Source organism: Brienomyrus brachyistius, chromosome 16 (assembly GCF_023856365.1).
Source record: "Brienomyrus brachyistius isolate T26 chromosome 16, BBRACH_0.4, whole genome shotgun sequence".
NCBI lineage: Eukaryota > Metazoa > Chordata > Actinopteri > Osteoglossiformes > Mormyridae > Brienomyrus > Brienomyrus brachyistius.
Window position 1 is genome coordinate 15,238,650 of NC_064548.1, and position 23,097 is coordinate 15,261,746.

General features: G+C 43.7%; 1 protein-coding gene across 1 annotated transcript in view; it reads left to right on the forward strand.

Annotated features, from left to right (window-relative positions):
- The window catches only part of LOC125709725 (collagen alpha-1(IV) chain-like), a 198,732-nt gene that overhangs the window by 168,741 nt on the left and 6,894 nt on the right, over positions 1–23,097 (forward strand). The window contains exons 24-39 of the mRNA XM_048978473.1: positions 14,162–14,232; positions 14,324–14,515; positions 14,661–14,829; positions 15,527–15,619; positions 15,890–15,994; positions 16,110–16,207; positions 16,912–17,062; positions 18,163–18,276; positions 18,398–18,565; positions 18,688–18,777; positions 19,699–19,851; positions 20,040–20,138; positions 21,102–21,191; positions 21,571–21,710; positions 22,404–22,530; positions 22,652–22,732. Of these exons, the coding sequence (XP_048834430.1) occupies positions 14,162–14,232; positions 14,324–14,515; positions 14,661–14,829; positions 15,527–15,619; positions 15,890–15,994; positions 16,110–16,207; positions 16,912–17,062; positions 18,163–18,276; positions 18,398–18,565; positions 18,688–18,777; positions 19,699–19,851; positions 20,040–20,138; positions 21,102–21,191; positions 21,571–21,710; positions 22,404–22,530; positions 22,652–22,732 (1,941 nt within the window). The remainder of the gene's footprint in view (positions 1–14,161; positions 14,233–14,323; positions 14,516–14,660; positions 14,830–15,526; positions 15,620–15,889; positions 15,995–16,109; positions 16,208–16,911; positions 17,063–18,162; positions 18,277–18,397; positions 18,566–18,687; positions 18,778–19,698; positions 19,852–20,039; positions 20,139–21,101; positions 21,192–21,570; positions 21,711–22,403; positions 22,531–22,651; positions 22,733–23,097) is intronic.

The window sequence follows — 23,097 nt, forward strand, 5'->3', positions numbered from 1 at the left end:
TATGACCTGATCTGAGATCAGCTTGAGAGCTCTATTGGTGACCTGATCTGAGATCAGTTTGAGAGCTCTATATGTGACCTGATCTGAGATCAGATGTCTGAGATCAGCCTGAGAGCTGTATGTATGACCTGATCTGAGATCAGCTTGAGACCTGTATGTATTACCTGATCAGAGATCAGCTTGAAAGCTCCATTTGCGACCTGATCTGAGATCAGCTTGAGAGCTAAATGTATGCCCTGTTCTGAGATCAGTTTGAGAGCTCAATGTGTGACCTGATCTGAGATCAGCTGTCTGAGATCAGCCTGAAATCTTGAGATCAGTATGACCTGATCTGAGATCAGCTTGAGAGCTCTATGTGTGACCTGATCTGAGATCAGTTTGAGAACTCTATATGTGACCTGATCTGAGATCAGCTCTCTGCGATCTGCCTGAGAGCAGTATGAATGACCTGATCAGAGATCAGTTTGAGAGCTCTATGTGTGACCTGATCTGAGGTCAGATGTCTGAGATCAACCTGAGAGCTGTATGTATGACCTGATCTGAGATCAGCCTGAGAGCTCTATGTATGACCTGATCTGAGATCAGCCAGAGAGCTGTATGTATGACCTGATCTGAGATCAGGATGAGACCTGTATGTATTACCTGATCAGAGATCAGCTTGAGAGCTGTATGTATGATCTGATCTGAGATCAGATTGAGAGCTCAATGTGTGACCTGATCTGAGATCAGCTGTTCTGAGATCAGCCTAAGACCTCTGTATGACCTGTTCTGAGATCAGCCTAAGACCTCTATGTATGACCTGATCTGAGATCAGCTTGAGAGCTAAATGTATGACCTGATCAGAGATCAGTTTAAGAGCTCAATGTATGACCTGTTCTGAGATCAGCCTAAGACCTCTATGTATGACCTGATCAGAGATCAGCTTGAGAGCTAAATGTATGATCTGATCTGAGATCAGAATGAGAGCTCAATGTGTGACCTGATCTGAGATCAGCTGTTCTGAGATCAGCCTAAGACCTCTGTATTACCTGTTCTGAGATCAGCCTGAGATCTGTATGTATGACCTGATCTGAGATCAGCTTGAGAGCTCTATGTGTGACTTGATCTGAGATCAGTTTGAGAGCTCTATATGTGACCTGATCTGAGATCAGCTGTCTGAGATCTGCCTGAGAGCAGTATGAATGACCTGATCTGAGATCAGTTTGAGAGCTCTATGTGTGACCTGATGTGAGATCAGATGTCTGAGATCAGCCTGAGAGCTGTATGTAAGACCTGATCTGAGATCAGCCTGAGACCTGTATGTATGACCTTATCTGAGATCAGCTAAAGAGCTTTATTTGTGAACTGATCTGAGATCAGCTGTTCTGAGATCAGCCTACGATCTCTGTATGACCTGTTCTGAGATCAGCTTGAGAGCTAAATGTATGACCTGATCTGAGATCAGTTTGAGAGCTCAATGTGTGACCTGATCTGAGGTCAGCTGTTTGAGATCAGCCTGAAATCTGTATGTATGACCTGATCTGAGATCAGCTTGAGAGCTCTATGTGTGACCTGATCTGAGATCAGTTTGAGAACTCTATATGTGACCTGATCTGAGATCAGATCTCTGCGATCTGCCTGAGAGCAGTATGAATGACCTGATCTGAGATCAGTTTGAGAGCTCTATGTGTGACCTGATCTGAGGTCAGATGTCTGAGATCAGCCTGAGAGCTGTATGTATGACCTGATCTGAGATCAGCCTGAGAGCTCTATGTATGACCTGATCTGAGATCAGCAAGAGAGCTGTATGTATGACCTGATCTGAGATCAGCTTGAGACCTGTATGTATTACCTGATCAGAGATCAGCTTGAGAGCTGTATGTATGATCTGATCTGAGATCAGAATGAGAGCTCAATGTGTGACCTGATCTGAGATCAGCTGTTCTGAGATCAGCCTAAGACCTCTGTATTACCTGTTCTGAGATCAGCCTGAGATCTGTATGTATGACCTGATCTGAGATCAGCTTGAGAGCTCTATGTGTGACTTGATCTGAGATCAGTTTGAGAGCTATATATGTGACCTGATCTGAGATCAGCTGTCTGAGATCTGCCTGAGAGCAGTATGAATGACCTGATCTGAGATCAGTTTGAGAGCTCTATGTGTGACCTGATCTGAGATCAGATGTCTGAGATCAGCCTGAGAGCTGTATGTAAGACATGATCTGAGATCAACCTGAGACCTGTATGAATGACCTTATCTGAGATTAGCTTAAGAGCTTTATTTGTGAACTGATCTGAGATCAGCTGTTCTGAGATCAGCCTACGATCTCTGTATGACCTGTTCTGAGATCAGCCTAAGACCTGTATGTATGACCTGATTTGAGATCAGTTTGAGAGCTGTATGTCTGACCTGATCTGAGATCAGTTTGAGAGCTCTATATGTGACCTGATCTGAGATCAGCTGTCTGAGATCTGCCTGAGATCTGTATGTATGACCTGATCTGAGATCAGCTTGAGAGCTCTATGTGTGACCTGATCTGAGATCAGTTTGAGAACTCTATATGTGACCTGATCTGAGATCAGCTCTCTGCGATCTGCCTGAGAGCAGTATGAATGACCTGATCAGAGATCAGTTTGAGAGCTCTATGTGTGACCTGATCTGAGGTCAGATGTCTGAGATCAACCTGAGAGCTGTATGTATGACCTGATCTGAGATCAGCCTGAGAGCTCTATGTATGACCTGATCTGAGATCAGCCAGAGAGCTGTATGTATGACCTGATCTGAGATCAGCATGAGAGCTGTATGTATTACCTGATCAGAGATCAGCTTGAGAGCTGTATGTATGATCTGATCTGAGATCAGATTGAGAGCTCAATGTGTGACCTGATCTGAGATCAGCTGTTCTGAGATCAGCCTAAGACCTCTGTATGACCTGTTCTGAGATCAGCCTAAGACCTCTATGTATGACCTGATCTGAGATCAGCTTGAGAGCTAAATGTATGACCTGATCAGAGATCAGTTTGAGAGCTCAATGTGTGACCTGATCTGAGATCAGCTTGAGACCTGTATGTATTACCTGATCAGAGATCAGCTTGAGAGCTGTATGTATGATCTGATCTGAGATCAGAATGAGAGCTCAATGTGTGACCTGATCTGAGATCAGCTGTTCTGAGATCAGCCTAAGACCTCTGTATTACCTGTTCTGAGATCAGCCTGAGATCTGTATGTATGACCTGATCTGAGATCTGCCTGAGAGCAGTATGAATGACCTGATCTGAGATCAGTTTGAAAGCTCTATGTGTGACCTGATCTGAGATCAGATGTCTGAGATCAGCCTGAGAGCTGTATGTAAGACCTGATCTGAGATCAGCCTGAGACCTGTATGTATGACCTTATCTGAGATCAGCTAAAGAGCTTTATTTGTGAACTGATCTGAGATCAGCTGTTCTGAGATCAGCCTACGATCTCTGTATGACCTGTTCTGAGATCAGCCTAAGACCTGTATGTAGGACCTGATTTGAGATCAGTTTGAGAGCTGTATGTCTGACCTGATCTGAGATCAGTTTGAGAGCTCTATATGTGACCTGATCTGAGATCAGCTGTCTGAGATCTGCCTGAGATCTGTATGTATGACCTGATCTGAGATCAGCTTGAGAGCTCTATGTGTGACCTGATCTGAGATCAGTTTGAGAGCTAAATGTATGACCTGATCTGAGGTCAGCTGTCTGAGATCAGCCTGAAATCTGTATGTATGACCTGATCTGAGATCAGCTCTCTGCGATCAGCCTGAAATCTGTATGTATGACCTGATCTGAGATCAGCTTGAGAGCTCTATGTGTGACCTGATCTGAGATCAGTTTGAGAACTCTATATGTGACCTGATCTGAGATCAGCTCTCTGCGATCTGCCTGAGAGCAGTATGAATGACCTGATCTGAGATCAGTTTGAGAGCTCTATGTGTGACCTGATCTGAGGTCAGATGTCTGAGATCAGCCTGAGAGCTGTATGTATGACCTGATCTGAGATCAGCCTGAGAGCTGTATGTATGACCTGATCTGAGATCAGCTTGAGAGCTGTATGTATGATCTGATCTGAGATCAGAATGAGAGCTCAATGTGTGACCTGATCTGAGATCAGCTGTTCTGAGATCAGCCTAAGACCTCTGTATTACCTGTTCTGAGATCAGCCTGAGATCTGTATGTATGACCTGATCTGAGATCAGCTTGAGAGCTCTATATGAGACATGATCTGAGATCAGCTGTCTGAGATCTGCCTGAGAACAGTATGAATGACCTGATCTGAGATCAGTTTGAGAGCTCTATGTGTGACCTGATCTGAGATCAGATGTCTGAGATCAGCCTGAGAGCTGTATGTAAGACCTGATCTGAGATCAGCCTGAGACCTGTATGTATGACCTTATCTGAGATTAGCTTAAGAGCTTTATTTGTGAACTGATCTGAGATCAGCTGTTCTGAGATCAGAATACGATCTCTGTATGACCTGTTCTGAGATCAGCCTAAGACCTGTATGTAGGACCTGATTTGAGATCAGTTTGAGAGCTGTATGTCTGACCTGATCTGAGATCAGTTTGAGAGCTCTATATGTGACCTGATCTGAGATCAGCTGTCTGAGATCTGCCTGAGATCTGTATGTATGACCTGATCTGAGATCAGCTTGAGAGCAATATGTGTGACCTGATCTGAGATCAGTTTGAGAACTCTATATGTGACCTGATCTGAGATCAGCTGTCTGAGATCTGCCTGAGAGCTGTATGTATGACCTGATCTGAGATTAGCTTCAGAGCTGTATGTATGAACTGATCTGAGATCAGCTTGAGAGCTCCATGTGTGACCTGATCTGAGATCAGCTTGAGAGCTATATGTATGACCTGATCTTTGATCAGCCAGAGAGCTGTATGTATGACCTGATCTGAGATCAGCTTGAGAGCTCCATTTGTGACCTGATCTGAGATCAGCTGTTCTGAGATCAGCCTAAGACCTCTGTATGACCTGTTCTGAGATCAGCCTTAGACCTCTATGTATGACCTGATCTGAGATCAGCTTGAGAGCTCTATGTGTGACCTGATCTGAGATCAGATGTCTGAGATCAGCCTGAGAGCTGTATGTAAGACATGATCTGAGATCAGCCTGAGACCTGTATGAATGACCTTATCTGAGATTAGCTTAAGAGCTTTATTTGTGAACTGATCTGAGATCAGCTGTTCTGAGATCAGCCTACGATCTCTGTATGACCTGTTCTGAGATCAGCCTAAAACCTGTATGTATGACCTGATTTGAGATCAGTTTGAGAGCTGTATGTCTGACCTGATCTGAGATCAGTTTGAGAGCTCTATATGTGACCTGATCTGAGATCAGCTGTCTGAGATCTGCCTGAGATCTGTATGTATGACCTGATCTGAGATCAGCTTGAGAGCTCTATGTGTGACCTGATCTGAGATCAGTTTGAGAACTCTATATGTGACCTGATCTGAGATCAGCTCTCTGCGATCTGCCTGAGAGCAGTATGAATGACCTGATCAGAGATCAGTTTGAGAGCTCTATGTGTGACCTGATCTGAGGTCAGATGTCTGAGATCAACCTGAGAGCTGTATGTATGACCTGATCTGAGATCAGCCTGAGAGCTCTATGTATGACCTGATCTGAGATCAGCCAGAGAGCTGTATGTATGACCTGATCTGAGACCAGCATGAGAGCTGTATGTATTACCTGATCAGAGATCAGCTTGAGAGCAGTATGTATGATCTGATCTGAGATCAGATTGAGAGCTCAATGTGTGACCTGATCTGAGATCAGCTGTTCTGAGATCAGCCTAAGACCTCTGTATGACCTGTTCTGAGATCAGCCTAAGACCTCTATGTATGACCTGATCTGAGATCAGCTTGAGAGCTAAATGTATGACCTGATCAGAGATCAGTTTGAGAGCTCAATGTGTGACCTGATCTGAGATCAGCTTGAGACCTGTATGTATTACCTGATCAGAGATCAGCTTGAGAGCTGTATGTATGATCTGATCTGAGATCAGAATGAGAGCTCAATGTGTGACCTGACCTGAGATCAGCTGTTCTGAGATCAGCCTAAGACCTCTGTATTACCTGTTCTGAGATCAGCCTGAGATCTGTATGTATGACCTGATCTGAGATCAGCTTGAGAGCTCTATGTGTGACTTGATCTGAGATCAGTTTGAGAGCTCTATATGTGACCTGATCTGAGATCAGCTGTCTGAGATCTGCCTGAGAGCAGTATGAATGACCTGATCTGAGATCAGTTTGAAAGCTCTATGTGTGACCTGATCTGAGATCAGATGTCTGAGATCAGCCTGAGAGCTGTATGTAAGACCTGATCTGAGATCAGCCTGAGACCTGTATGTATGACCTTATCTGAGATCAGCTAAAGAGCTTTATTTGTGAACTGATCTGAGATAAGCTGTTCTGAGATCAGCCTACGATCTCTGTATGACCTGTTCTGAGATCAGCCTAAGACCTGTATGTAGGACCTGATTTGAGATCAGTTTGAGAGCTGTATGTCTGACCTGATCTGAGATCAGTTTGAGAGCTCTATATGTGACCTGATCTGAGATCAGCTGTCTGAGATCTGCCTGAGATCTGTATGTATGACCTGATCTGAGATCAGCTTGAGAGCTCTATGTGTGACCTGATCTGAGATCAGTTTGAGAGCTAAATGTATGACCTGATCTGAGGTCAGCTGTCTGAGATCAGCCTGAAATCTGTATGTATGACCTGATCTGAGATCAGCTTGAGAGCTCTATGTGTGACCTGATCTGAGATCAGTTTGAGAACTCTATATGTGACCTGATCTGAGATCAGCTCTCTGCGATCTGCCTGAGAGCAGTATGAATGACCTGATCTGAGATCAGTTTGAGAGCTCTATGTGTGACCTGATCTGAGGTCAGATGTCTGAGATCAGCCTGAGAGCTGTATGTATGACCTGATCTGAGATCAGCCTGAGAGCTGTATGTATGACCTGATCTGAGATCAGCCAGAGAGCTGTATGTATGACCTGATCTGAGATCAGCTTGAGACCTGTATGTATTACCTGATCAGAGATCAGCTTGAGAGCTGAATGTATGATCTGATCTGAGATCAGAATGAGAGCTCAATGTGTGACCTGATCTGAGATCAGCTGTTCTGAGATCAGCCTAAGACCTCTGTATTACCTGTTCTGAGATCAGCCTGAGATCTGTATGTATGACCTGATCTGAGATCAGCTTGAGAGCTCTATGTGTGACTTGATCTGAGATCAGTTTGAGAGCTCTATATGAGACCTGATCTGAGATCAGCTGTCTGAGATCTGCCTGAGAGCAGTATGAATGACCTGATCTGAGATCAGTTTGAGAGCTCTATGTGTGACCTGATCTGAGATCAGATGTCTGAGATCAGCCTGAGAGCTGTATGTAAGACCTGATCTGAGATCAGCCTGAGACCTGTATGTATGACCTTATCTGAGATTAGCTTAAGAGCTTTATTTGTGAACTGATCTGAGATCAGCTGTTCTGAGATCAGCCTACGATCTCTGTATGACCTGTTCTGAGATCAGCCTAAGACCTGTATGTAGGACCTGATTTGAGATCAGTTTGAGAGCTGTATGTCTGACCTGATCTGAGATCAGTTTGAGAGCTCTATATGTGACCTGATCTGAGATCAGCTGTCTGAGATCTGCCTGAGATCTGTATGTATGACCTGATCTGAGATCAGCTTGAGAGCTCTATGTGTGACCTGATCTGAGATCAGTTTGAGAACTCTATATGTGACCTGATCTGAGATCAGCTGTCTGAGATCTGCCTGAGAGCTGTATGTATGACCTGATCTGAGATTAGCTTCAGAGCTGTATGTATGAACTGATCTGAGATCAGCTTGAGAGCTCCATGTGTGACCTGATCTGAGATCAGCTTGAGAGCTCCATGTGTGACCTGATCTGAGATCAGCTTGAGAGCTATATGTATGACCTGATCTTTGATCAGCCAGAGAGCTGTATGTATGACCTGATCTGAGATCAGCTTGAGAGCTCCATTTGTGACCTGATCTGAGATCAGCTGTTCTGAGATCAGCCTAAGACCTCTGTATGACCTGTTCTGAGATCAGCCTAAGACCTCTATGTATGACCTGATCTGAGATCAGCTTGAGAGCTATATGTATGACCTGATCTGAGATCAGTTTGAGAGCTCAATGTGTGACCTGATCTGCGATCAGCTTGAGAGCTATATGTATGACCTGATCTGAGATCAGCTTGAGAGCTCCATTTGTGACCTGATCTGAGATCAGCTGTCTGAGATCAGCCTTAGACCTCTGTATGACCTGTTTTTAGATCAGCCTAAGACCTGTATGTATGACCTGATCTGAGATCAGCTGTCTGAGATCAGCCTTAGACCTCTGTATGACCTGTTTTTAGATCAGCCTAAGACCTGTATGTATGACCTGATCTGAGATCAGCTGTCTGAGATCAACCTGAGAGCTGTATGTAAGACCTGATCTGAGATCAGATGTCTGAAATCTGCCTGAGATCTGTATGAATGACCTGATCTGAGATCAGCTTGAGAGCTGTATGTATGACCTGATCTGAGATCAGCTTCAGAGCTGTATGTATGACCTGATCTGAGATCAGCTTGAGAACTCTATGTATGACGTGATCTGAGATCAGTTTGAGAGCTCAATGTGTGACCTGATCTGAGATCAGCTGTCTGTGATCTACCTGAGAGCAGTATGAATGACCTGATCTGCGATCACCCTAAGACCTGTATTTATGACCTGATCTGAGATCAGCTTGAGAGCTGTATGTATGATCTGATCAGAGATCAGCTTGACAGCTCTATGTGTGACCTGATCTGAGATCAGTTTGAGAGCTCTATATGTGACCTGATCTGAGATCAGCTGTCTGAGATGTGCCTGAGAGCAGTATGAATGACCTGATCTGAGATCAGTTTGAGAGCTCTATGTGTGACCTGATCTGAGATCAGATGTCTGAGATCAGCCTGAGAGCTGTATGTATGACCTGATCTGAGATCAGCTTGAGAGCTCTATGTGTGACCTGATCTGAGATCAGTTTGAGAGCTCTATATGTGACCTGATCTGAGATCAGCTGTCTGAGATCTGCCTGAGAGCAGTATGAATGACCTGATCTGAGATCAGTTTGAGAGCTCTATGTGTGACCTGATCTGAGATCAGATGTCTGAGATCAGCCTGAGACCTCTATGTATGACCTGATCTGAGATAAGCTTGAGAGCTATATGTATGACCTGATCTGAGATCAGTTTGAGAGCTCAATGTGTGACCTGATCTGCGATCAGCTTGAGAGCTATATGTATGACCTGATCTGAGATCAGCTTGAGAGCTCCATTTGTGACCTGATCTGAGATCAGCTGTCTGAGATCAGCCTTAGACCTCTGTATGACCTGTTTTTAGATCAGCCTAAGACCTGTATGTATGACCTGATCTGAGATCAGCTGTCTGAGATCAGCCTTAGACCTCTGTATGACCTGTTTTTAGATCAGCCTAAGACCTGTATGTATGACCTGATCTGAGATCAGCTGTCTGAGATCAGCCTGAGAGCTGTATGTAAGACCTGATCTGAGATCAGATGTCTGAAATCTGCCTGAGATCTGTATGAATGACCTGATCTGAGATCAGCTTGAGAGCTGTATGTATGACCTGATCTGAGATCAGCTTCAGAGCTGTATGTATGACCTGATCTGAGATCAGCTTGAGAACTCTATGTATGACGTGATCTGAGATCAGTTTGAGAGCTCAATGTGTGACCTGATCTGAGATCAGCTGTCTGCGATCTACCTGAGAGCAGTATGAATGACCTGATCTGCGATCACCCTAAGACCTGTATTTATGACCTGATCTGAGATCAGCTTGAGAGCTGTCTGTATGATCTGATCAGAGATCAGCTTGACAGCTCTATGTGTGACCTGATCTGAGATCAGTTTGAGAGCTCTATATGTGACCTGATCTGAGATCAGCTGTCTGAGATGTGCCTGAGAGCAGTATGAATGACCTGATCTGAGATCAGTTTGAGAGCTCTATATGTGACCTGATCTGAGATCAGCTGTCTGAGATCAGCCTGAGAGCTGTATGTATGACCTGATCTGAGATCAGCTTGAGAGCTCTATGTGTGACCTGATCTGAGATCAGTTTGAGAGCTCTATATGTGACCTGATCTGAGATCAGCTGTCTGAGATCTGCCTGAGAGCAGTATGAATGACCTGATCTGAGATCAGTTTGAGAGCTCTATGTGTGACCTGATCTGAGATCAGATGTCTGAGATCAGCCAGAGAGCTGTATGTATGACCTGATCTGAGATCAGCCTGAGAGCTCTATGTATGACCTGATCTGAGATCAGCCAGAGAGCTGTATGTATGACCTGATCTGAGATCAGCTTCAGAGCTGTATGTATGACCTGATCTGAGATCAGCTTGAGAACTCTATGTATGACGTGATCTGAGATCAGTTTGAGAGCTCTATGTGTGACCTGATCTGAGATCAGATGTCTGACATCAGCCTGAGAGTTGTATGCATGACCTGATCTGAGATCCGCCTGTGAGCTCTATGTATGAACTGATCTGAGATCAGCAAGAGAGCTGTATGTATGACCTGATCTGAGATCAGCTTGAGACCTGTATGTATGACCTGATCAGAGATTAGCTTGAGAGCTGTATGTATGACCTGATCTGAGATCAGTTTGAGAGCTCAATGTGTGACCTGATCTGAGATCAGCTGTTCTGAGATCAGCCTAAGACCCCTGTATGACCTGTTCTGAGATCAGCCTAAGACCTGTATGTATGACCTGATCAGAGATCAGATTGAGAGCTGTATGTATAACCTGATCTGATATCAGTTTGAGAGCTCAATGTGTGACCTGATTTGAGATCAGCTTGAAAGCTGTATGTATGACCTAATCTGAGATCAGCTTGAGAGCTCCATGTGTGACCTGATCTGAGATCACCTGTTCTGAGATCAGCCTAAGACCTCTGTATGACCTGTTCTGAGATCAGCCTAAGACCTATATGTATGACCTGATCTGAGATCAGCTTGAGAGCTGTATGTATGACCTGATCTGAGATCAGCTTGAGAGCTCCATGTGTGACCTGATCTGAGTTCAGCTCTCTGAGATCAGCCTGAGATCTGTATGTATGACCTGATCTGAGATCAGCTTGAGAGCTCCATGTGTTACCTGATCTGAGATCAGCTTGAGAGCTGTATGGATAACCTGATCTGAGATCAGCTTGTTAGCTTAATGTGTGACCTGATCTGAGATCTGCCTGAGAGCTGTATGAATGACCTGATCTGAGATCAGTTTGAGAGCTCTATGTGTGACCTGATCTGAGATCAGATGTCTGAGATCAGCCTGAGAGCTGTATGCATGACCTGATCTGAGATCCGCCTGAGAGCTCTATGTATGAACTGATCTGAGATCAGCCAGAGAGCTGTATGTATGGCCTGATCTGAGATCAGCTTGAGACCTGTATGTATGACCTGATCAGAGATTAGCTTGAGAGCTGTATGTATGACCTGATCTGAGATCAGTTTGAGAGCTCAATGTGTGACCTGATCTGAGATCAGCTGTTCTGAGATCAGCCTAAGACCCCTGTATGACCTGTTCTGAGATCAGCCTAAGACCTGTATGTATGACCTGATCTGAGATCAGCGTGAGAGCTGTATGTATGACCTGATCTGAGATCAGCTTGAGAGCTCCATGTGTGACCTGATCTGAGTTCAGCTGTCTGAGATCAGCCTGAGATCTGTATGTATGACCTGATCTGAGATCAGCTTGAGAGCTCTATGTGTGACCTGATCTGAGATCAGCTTGAGAGCTGTATGGATAACCTGATCTGAGATCAGCTTGTTAGCTCAATGTGTGACCTGATCTGAGATCAGCTTAAGAGCCCTATTTGTGACCTGATCTGGGATCAGTTGGTCAAAGATCAGCCTGAGAGCTGTATGTATGACCTGTTCTGAGATCAGCCTCAGACCTGTATGCATGACCTGATCTGAGAACAGCTTAAGAGCTGTATGTGTGACCTGATCTGAGATCAGTTATTCTGAGATCAGCCTAAGACCTGTATATATGACCTGATCAGAGATCAGCTTGAGAGCTGTATGTATGACATGATCTGAGATCAGTTTGAGAGCTCAATGTGTGACCTGATCTGAGATCAGCTTAAGAGCCCTATTTGTGACCTGATCTGGGATCAGTTGGTCAAAGATCAGCCTGAGAGCTGTATGTATGACCTGTTCTGAGATCAGCCTCAGACCTGTATGCATGACCTGATCTGAGATCAGCTTGAGAGCTGTATGTATGACCTGATCTGAGATCAGCTTGAGAGCTCTATGTGTGACCTGATCTGAGATGCGATGTCTGAGATCAGCCTGATAGCTGTATGTATGACCTCATCTGAGATCAGCTTGAGAGCTGTATGTATGACCTGATCTGAGATCAGCTTGAGAGCTCTATGTGTGACCTGATCTGAGATGCGATGTCTGAGATCAGCCTGATAGCTGTATGTATGACCTGATCTGAGATCAGCTTGAGAGTTCGATGTGTGACCTGATCTGAGATCAGATGTCTGAGATCAGCCTGAGAGCTGTATGTATGACCTGATCTGAGATCAGCTTGAGAGCTGTATGTATGACGTGATCTGAGATCAGCTTAAGAGCTCTATTTGTGACCTGATCTGAGATCAGTCGTTCTAAGATCAGCCTGATTGCTATATGTATGACCTGTTCTGAGATCAGTTGTTCTGAGATCAGCCTGAAACCTGTATGTATGACCTCATCTGAGATCAGTTGTTCTAAAATCAGCCTGAGAGCTCTATGTATGACCTCATCTGAGATCAGCCAGAGTGCTGTATGTATGATCTGATCTGAGATCAGCTTGAGAGCTGTATGTATGACCTGATCAGAGATCAGCTTGAGAGCTGTATGAATGACCTGATCTGAGATCAGCTGGAGATCCATGTGTGAACTGATCTGAGATCAGCTGTTCTGAGATCAGTCTGATAGCTGTATGTGTGACCTGATCTGAGATCAGCTGTCTGAGATCTGCCTGAGAGCTGTATGTATGACCTGATCTGAGATCACTTTGATAGCTATATGTATGACCTGATCTAAGATCAGCTCGAGAGCTGTATGTATGACCTGTTCTGAGATTAGCTTGAGAGCTCTATGTGTGACCTGATCTGAGATCAGCTGTCTGAGATCTGCCTGAGGGCTTTATGTATTACCTGTTCTGAGATCAGCCTGACCGGTGCATGTTTGACCTGTTCTGAGATCAGCCTGAGAGCTGTATGTATGATCTGTTCTAAAATCAGCCTGAGAGCTCTATGCATGCCCTGTTCTGAGATCAGCCTGAGAGCTGTATTTATGACCTTTTCTGAGGTCAGCCTGAGAGCTCTATGTGAACTGTTCTGAGATTAGCTGTTCTGAGATCAGCCTGAGAGCTGTATGTTTCACCTTTTCTGAGGTCAGCCTGGGAGCTCCATATATGACCTGTTCTGCGATCAGCTGTTCCTAGATCAGCCTGAGAGCTGTATGTATGACCTGTTCTGAGATCAGTCTGAGAGCTGTATGTTTGACCTGTTCTGAGGGCATGACAGTTACAAATATCATATTATTATTATTTTTATACACTTTATTATGAAAAGCGAAGATACTTCCGAAGCCTAGCGGTGTATCATTTTCACTGTCTCAATGAAGTTTTTAATGAATAACATAAAAACCGAGATAGAGTGAAGCAGTGAAAGTCGAAGAGTGAAGTGGCGTGGGGTGACTGTACTTTGATGTCAAATCACCCACTTAACATAAATGTAATATATTTATAAAATACATTAAAATTAAGATGAGTGTAATGCCAAAACAAATATATAAGAAATAATTTATTTGCCATGGATTAAATTTATGATATTGAATGAAATGTGTGACCATGCCCCAGTTAGTGAAAGTGTGTCCCCTACCCCTAGACCCCAGAGGGTTAACAATGTCATACAAGTACAATAAAGGTTATAGATAGGACTATTCTTCATCGCTGATGTGGATGACATTATTCAAGTTTATATGATTTATAGATATCTGCCCATACTTGATATGCCAAAGATAAACAGAGGATGTTTACCATGTTGCGAATGTGCTACTAATTTCAATGCCAGGTGCTCCTGGGCTTGAGGGAAGTAAAGGACCAAAAGGTGAACCCGGACCTGTTGGACCTCATGGGAGTCCGGTGAGTTAAAATGATGGATATTCTTCCTACTTTCCTTTGTGGAAATTTGGGGATGCAGCCATTGTCAGTTTGATTTTGCGCACCTGCACAGGGTATCCATGGCTCTCCGGGACTGATAGGTGCTCCAGGGGCACATGGTGAGCCTGGAGATATCTTCGTAGCACCAGGACTAAAGGGCGAGAAAGGACCCCCAGGTGCTGATGGCACCAGAGGACCGCCAGGTCCAGATGGAATCCCTGGACCAGATGGGTTTCCTGGCATTCCTGGAACCAAAGGAGACTCAGTCAGTATCACATGAGCTCATTCTTATAACAGCACTGTGTAGACTACGTAGACTGCAGCAATAACAACTACTCTGCTAGCAGTAGCTGTTCAGTCAATGGTTCAGTCATTCTTCATTTTGCTTAATTTGCTTTTATATATTTCAGCCAATTGTGGGTATCAAGGGAGATCGAGGTTTAGGTGGAGATGCTGGTGCAATTGGACTTCCAGGGGAAAGGGGTCCTCCCGGTATTCCTGGCTTTGGTCATACTGGAGAGCCTGGTGAGAAGGGCATTCCAGGGCCGGCAGGCCGTAAAGGAGTAGCAGGTGCTCCAGGTAGGTACCTTAAAAAAGTTATGATATTCTCCAAATTAAATAAAGGTTTATCCAAGTCCATATTTATGGATCTTGTATATGAACATTTACTCAGTGGCCAGTTTATTGGGTACACCTGTTTGATTATGTAAATAACGTGTTCATCAAACCAGCGAATAATATGGATGCAACTGAACACATATAAAACACAGAAAGGTCAAGAGGTACACATACTTTTCAGCTAAGCATTAGAATGGCTAAACCACAAGAGCGAAAGGATTTTGAATGTGTGATTGTTGGTGGTTGCAGCATAATTGAAACAGCCACTCTCTTTCAATTTTCATCCACTGTTGTGTGCATGAAAAGTTTACAGATACTTGTGCGATAAACAAAAACCCCCAGTCAATGGCATTTTGGTCGATGAAAACACCTTGTTGATGTGAGAGGTCACAAGAGAATGGTCATGCTTGTTAAAGATAGGGAAGGCCATAAAGGCAAAAATAACAGTTCCATACAGTTACCATTCAAGTGGTTTTGGAGGCAAAAGTGAATCCTACCAAGTAAAGTGAATCCTACCAAGTAAAGTGAATCCTACCAAGTAGTACCTACAATTAAGTATACCTAGTAACGTGACCACTGAGTGTATGTGTTTTCAAGTTGATTATGGATTACAAAACATTTAAAGATCCATGGAGCAACATCTGTTCTTCATTTTCAGGACCTAAAGGTATACCTGGGTACGGCGTCACTTCGCTTGGACCTCAGGGCCCACCTGGGCTGCCGGGAGACGCAGGGATCCCTGGACTGCTTGGTGAGTTCTGATAGTCTTAAATATAGAATAGAGTTTGCCAGTCCCTGGAGCAATTAGGGTTAAGGTCCTTGGCCAAGAACCTAATGGTAAAATCACTCTACCGACCACAGAATTTGAAGTGACAACCTTCCAAGTGTCCTAACCCACTGAGCCATACACTGTCCCCCTAATAATGGGAGTATCTAGGAGGAACTGAACATATGTTCATCTGAAACAGATGAATTATTATTGGGAAAAATTTTTGTGACATTTCTGTTACATATTTACTAGGTATGCAAGGACATCAGGGTGACCATGGACAGCAAGGTGTCCCAGGGCAGAAGGGTGATCAAGGCTTACCTGGGACTGGGTTGCCTGGAATTGCTGGGCCTAAAGGTGCATAATCTCTGCACGGTATATCCATTACCAAGGGAACTTAGAAAAGTTTAATGAAATATTTAATTTTCCTTATGTTTTGCATGGTATGCCATCGATGTTTTTTAAATTTCAGGATACTCGGGAATACCAGGGGCCCCAGGTCTGCCAGGACAGCCAGGACCAGCAGGATTGGGCGGTTCAGCTGGGTCTCCTGGTGAACCAGGCCAAAAGGTATATATGACAGAGACACATAGCAAATCGATCCTAAATTCAAATAAATACACAAATGAAAGATGCGGCCTAGCTACAGTGCGGTTTAGAATTATCAGCAACCACGATGAAGATGTTTTATCAGCTTAAGTAAAGTATTGGAGGAATATAAGGTAAAATTATCTAACAAAATCCTGCTTACATTTTTTGGCACCCAAAGCTTCAGTTGTTGTGACTAAAATATAGTTCGTATGTACCTAATCAAATTGGATTTAAAAAGTCCACATCAGTCTTCAGAATCTCTTAAGTGCTCATCCATGACGTCCTGTGTCACCGGGGTATGAATATGGCATTGATACACAGGCTGTACTCCTTCATTTATCCACCAGCATGGGGAAGATATGGGGAAGACATTACAAAAATTCAATGAATCAAAATGCCATTGTGCCCCATAAATCAGCCAGTAGCTCTAAAACAATTAAGAACTTTGCTATTTATTGTTGAGATGAACCTACGTATATAAAAGTGGGTTCAAGAGTATTTTGCACTCATGCACAGTGAAGAGGATGGATTGTGAGCCAAATTTTTTTCAAGGTTCCTTCTCCAAGGATAAAACTGATGCTTTCTTGTAAATAAAGGTAATTTCTTTGGGATTTTTTTACTTGCCTTTGTTGCATGTGTGTATGTTTCCGATTCTAATCTGACATAATCTCATTTGGTTTCAGGGTGAACCAGGGCTAGGCCTGCCAGGTCCCAGGGGTCCGCAAGGGACTCAGGGAGTCTTAGGATTTCCTGGAGAAAAAGGCAGTGTTGGGCATCCCGGAGATCCAGGACATGTAGGCCAAATAGGGCCACCTGGACCTCACGGGATTAAAGGTATGCTGCTGTTGGCCCTGAATGAGCCCATACAGCCTCAAATCCACTGACTGAGCTATTTATCAGTGTATTTTCAAATGAGATATAGCATGAGACAATACTGTTTGTATCGATATACTTCTGTGATGTGTTCAAATTTGGACTGTGAGATTTAGGTAATTTTTTTGGTGCTAAAACTTCACCTTTTTAGAGAATTATGTCATAAACTGAGGAAAAATTCCATTGATGAAAATAATGGAGTGATATTTTTGTCCTTATTTTTAGACTTCTGTTTGAAATTAATACATTTTTCTACAGAGAATTTCTATAATTTGTATTGTTGTATATTTGCATACAGGGAAGGAAACATTGTAATTGCTTTTCATTTTGAACACACTCTGTTTTAGTAGTTTGTAACATCTGGTGTTGACTAACAACTAAACATTTACCCTATTTCAAAGAAAATATATTGTGTATCGCTATTCTTCCTGAAAATACTGAGATATGGTTTTTGGTTCATCTCACTCAGCCCTAATTAGAGGGTTACCACTTAATTCTTTATATTAATGTTATAATTATCACCTATTTTTACAGTGAGACTTTGGTATGATAACATTATAGCATCTGAAAGTATGTGAGAACAGTCACAGATAATTAAAATTTATGGAGAAAAGATTATGAACGATTATGAAATCATCCATCCATCCATCCATTTTCCAAACCGCTTATCCTATTGGGTCGCGGGGGGTCCGGAGCCTATCCCGGAATCAATGGGCACGAGGCAGGGAACAACCCAGGATGGGGGGCCAGCCCATCGCAGGGCACACTCACACACCATTCACTCACACATGCACACCTACGGGCAATTCAGCAACTCCAATTAGCCTCAGCATGTTTTTGGACTGTGGGGGGAAACCGGAGTACCCGGAGGAAACCCCACGACGACACGGGGAGAACATGCAAACTCCGCACACATGTGACCCAGGCGGAGACTCGAACCCGGGTCCCAGAGGTGTGAGGCGACAGTGCTAACCACTGCACCACCATGCCGCCCCCATTATGAAATCATATAAGAGTATTTTAAAACTCAGAATAGACCATACTTTGTTTTTTGTTGCCAGGCGACTCTGGTCCCATCGGTCAGCACGGAATTGCAGGTCCTCCAGGCCCTGCTGGGAGAGGAGACCCTGGGCCTGCTGGAGCTACTGGTCTTCCTGGCTTACCTGGACCTCCTGGTTAGTTCACTTGTCATCACAATGATCCTTGCAGTGAGCCTGGCCTGCTGTGGAATAAAAAAAAACATGACCACAATTAAAATGGACCGTAATCATATTGTAACTTTTACACCATTTACAGGCAGCACTGGCGAGAAGGGGGAGAAGGGGTATCCTGGTTTGCCTGGTTTAGACATGCCAGGGCCTCCAGGAGAGAAGGGCATTCTGGGTTTTCCAGGACCCCTGGGGGCTAAAGGACTTCTGGGCAAAGAAGGCTCTGTGGGAAGAGACGGGTTTCCTGGACCCCGAGGTGCGATCACACTCTGATTTCAACATCGGCCACAATTAATGATGTGACATTGGATATCGCTCTGTCATGTTTGCATTTATAGTCCAAAAATTACATAGCTATTGTTTATCTGTCATTCCCAGGGCATAAAGGAGAATTGGGATCAATGGGACCCCCTGGTCAGCCAGGGCATCTGGGTCTCCCGGGAACTCCAGGAACTATAGGACTTCGAGGTAACACAGCTACCATGCTGAATACAAATCAGCCCTTCGTCTCAAATTATCAAAGATGAGATAGGCTCCGGACCCCCCGCGACCCAGTAGGATAAGCGGTTTGAAAAATGGATGGATGGATGGATGGATGGATGGATGGATGATTTACGTATTATAGCCAGCTGAGTTTGGAGTGGTTGGGGGGGGGGATGATTCTGTTGTAGGAATTTTGGGCCTGTTATAGGAATTTTAATCAGAGATTTGGTTCTTTTATAAAGAGAACATTTTATTTTCTACTTGGACTGACAAACTATATCAATTCAGCTTTGCATACAATTTCTAATTCCAATCTCCCCCAGGCACATACACATCATCAAGTGCTGAGGCAGTGAGCACAGGTGAACAGGTTCTCCAGGCAGTTATAGGGCCTTCAAAAGGAGATGGATTGCTGCAAAATTCAGAGATAGCATTGCCTAGAACTACAGAGCATTATACCTCTAGTTGTTGCACCTGGGCCGATCATTGAGAATAAGTGGCACTCATTATCTCACTACTCAAGGCTGGGAAGGATAGGGATACAAAGGAGGGCTTCATCTTGGTGCGCAAACAGGATTATATATCAGCAGCATACTTCTAGCACACCCTAATGTATGTGTGAGCAAAGAAAAACTCTAATTAAAGCAATTTATGGCTCAGATACCATTAGTATTCAGCATTGGAATTACATCATACAGAGTCTGTGTATTTGGCTGTTTTAATTCCCATTCCTCAGTTTCTGTTTGTGTTCTGTAGACCCCTGAGTGACAGGGGCCCTGAAACATAAGGGGCCAAATATGATATGCTTTCATGTTAGGGGCCAAATGTGATATGGTTTCTTAGGGTCCAAAATTTTTAGAGACACCCTCATCTGTGACATCCATCACTACTTTCTCTTTCTGATAGGTGACCCTGGACCTCTTGGTCTAAGAGGAGAAATAGGTGAGATGGGACCCAAAGGAGAACGTGGAGAACGAGGTCTCCAGGGGCCTCCGGGGAACATAAGTACGACAGACATTCATCAAGCCAAGGGCGTGAAGGGTGACCCAGGGGACCCAGGTATAATGAATAAACTTTGTGCAAATGAGCTTGGTGCTGTTATGAGATATAATCTCTGAACCAGTTCTGGCTATAAATCAAACTGCATCTACTCTCATGCAAAATTAATGCTTGTTCAATACGACTGCACTTCTTCGGATTCTGATAATTCTGATGTTTGACAAAGAAGCTGTACGTTTTTTTCTTAGGTTACCCAGGAGTTATAGGGTTTCAAGGAATCGCAGGTCAGCCTGGAAGTCCTGGTATGCCTGGAAAGGATGGAGAGCCAGGTTTGCCCGGGCATCCGGGTACGTATGCAGTAACATATCTTTCAATATCAGATTACAATTAGCACTACGATCAGGATTTATCATAGCACTGAGTACATAATAATAATAATAATAATAATAATAATAATAATAATAATAATAATAATACAATATAGTAACAGTCAAAAGTCTGGACACACCTACTGAAAGTCATTTGTTTTTCAACAAGATAATGACCCTAAGCAAACTTCTAGGTTATGTATAAATAAGTATTATCTTGTGAATAAGGAAAGACATGGAGTGCCTTAACACATGACCTGGTCCCCATAATCCCCAGACCAAAACCCTTTAGAGCTGGTTTGGGCTGAGTTGGATCAAGGAGTTAGAGACAAATAGCCAACATTTGCACAGAACTTGGGTAAACACCTTCAGAAGTGTTGTAGAAGCATTGCAGGTGGCTACATCGGGAAGTTGATTGAATGCCAAGAGTCTGCGATGCTGCCATTGAAGCACAAGGGGGCTTTTTTAATAATGAATTTACTCTTTCCACTTGTCCTGGTGGTGGTAGTAGTGGCATGCTGAGTCAGTCAGACCAGGCCTTGTTTTCCCAAGGTCACAGAGTGTAACATATGCTGGAAGATCTCTAGACATTCCCAAGCTTGCTGGGAGATTTAATTCCTTCATTCTGTCCTGGATCTTTCCTGGGCTCCTGTTCATTGGGTTGTGTCCATAACAGCTACCTTGAGAGCCTTTCAGTTACCATATTTCTGAGATTCCCAAACCACCTCAGTTGTTTCAGATGTTAAAGACTTCCCTTGGTTGTTTTTTGATATTTATTATTTTATTGCCTTGAGTCCTTTAAATAGAAGGTGAGTAATGTAGCTGAAACAGAGACAAATGCATGAAAAGCAGGTGTTTCCAGACGTTTGACTGATACTGTACGTATAATGCAAGCAATGGAAATATAACTGAATTTTCACAGTTGCTTTAAATGCTTTTCAGGTGACAAAGGTAACAGTGGCTTACCTGGAGAACAGGGGGAACTTGGATCACCTGGACAAAAAGGCTCTGCTGGAAGTATGGGCATGCCAGGTAAGGGTTAATACGAGTCGTCACATACCTCTATATGTCTCTGTTTAATAATATTTATTATTTTTCATGACATTTGTCTTAGCTGTGTATGAGAAAGGATTTGTATGTCTGTTAGAGTGAATATTTATATGTGTGTACATACGTCCTGTGATGAATCCTGAGTGTGGATGAACGGTGACTGTAAATGTATGATTGAGTATATCACAAGAACATTTGTGGATGGTTCGCACAGTATTTCGCAACCTAGTCCTTGGGGGGCCCTACAAAGTCCATGTTTTTGCTCCCTCCCAGCTCTGTACCAGTCCTGCGAACTGTCTGGGGGCTCCCAATCACTAGGTTGGGAAAGACTGGTCTAGCTTATGTTCATTTTATTCTTCAGGTAAAATTGGTTCCCAAGGGGAGAAAGGAACCAAAGGAACACTTGGGCATCCAGGAATGACTGGAACACCTGGAGAGAGTGGACAAAAGGGCGACACGGGTCTGCCAGGAATTGGGGTGCCGGGACCCCAAGGAGAAAGGGTGGGCTTTTTTCCTGTATTGTACAATGTACACATTGTGATAGATATTCTGCGTGTTTATTAGTGTTCTTACTTAAGCTTTTACTGTCTGTTGTCCTAATCTCCCCACCTTTTTGCCTTAAGATGAGAAATCATTTTGTTTTTCACATACTGCCTTGGGGCACTTGCTAATAATCACAAGCTAAAAGTGGTACTGTATAATATAATGCAGTAAACATACCTTCTCAGCATTGTCTCCAATGAAAGAGCTTCTCTTAACATCTTAATTGGTTAATGAGACATCATCATGCTTTATCAGCAGGTTTTCTACCAATGACAATAAATTTGTGGGACCTTAGTATTGGATAATTTTATTGCCCATCCACAATATCTGTCAACACCTGTTATGTATATAAGCATATGTGTGACCTGTGCTGGACTGGCATCCTGTCCAGATTTTACTCCAGTTTTATGCTCTGTGGCAACTTGGGAATGACCAGGGACCCCCAAACAGTTAATGCATTTGCTGTACCAGGAGCTGGGAGGGAGCAAAAATGTGGAGTATCTGGTAGGGAGCAAAAACTATCTAGGGGTCCCCTAGGACTATGCTGATCCTGACCAGGATAACTGGTTGGAAAACGTATGGACATCTCATTTGGCAAATATGCATGTGAAAGTCAGACAGACATTCAAAATACTATGTTTCTGCATCCAGGGGCATGCGGGTGAAACCGGTACATCTGGGGACCCAGGACACAAGGGCCGAAAGGGCAGCATCGGCTTACCAGGAAAGCCTGGAGTACCAGGACCCAGGGGAGATGTAGGATTAGAGGGCACGCAAGGTAAACTCCCAGATAAGACTACATTTTAATTATCTGTGACTTTTCCAATGAGATACATGTGCATTAAAAATGATACGTTACCCCTGCTAAAAATACAGTGAATTTCTTGATTTTTATGCAGGCAGTCCGGGAGAGCCCGGGGAGAAGGGAGAGACTGGATTACCAGGCTTACCTGGAGAGCCAGGATTACAGGGGCAGCCAGGTACCAATCCGCCTCTTTCACTACTATAGTATGGTGCAAAAGCCATCGTATGCCAGAGAAAGTAATGTTTAAAGCTATTTACCTGAGCAATAACAAAAAAACACAATTTAACACAAGAATATGTACAATTAAACAGTAATGCAAATAATTAAAACAAAAAAGTAATAAAGTACAGTAAAAAAGTTTGAAAAGTATAAAAGTCCATCCATTTTCCAAACCGCTTATCCTACTGGGTCACGGGGGGGTCCCTTAGCCTATCCCGGAAGCTATGGGCACAAGGCAGAGAACAACCCAGGATGGAGGGCCAGCCCATCGTAGGGCACACTCACACACCATTCACTCACGCATGCACTCCTACGGGCAAA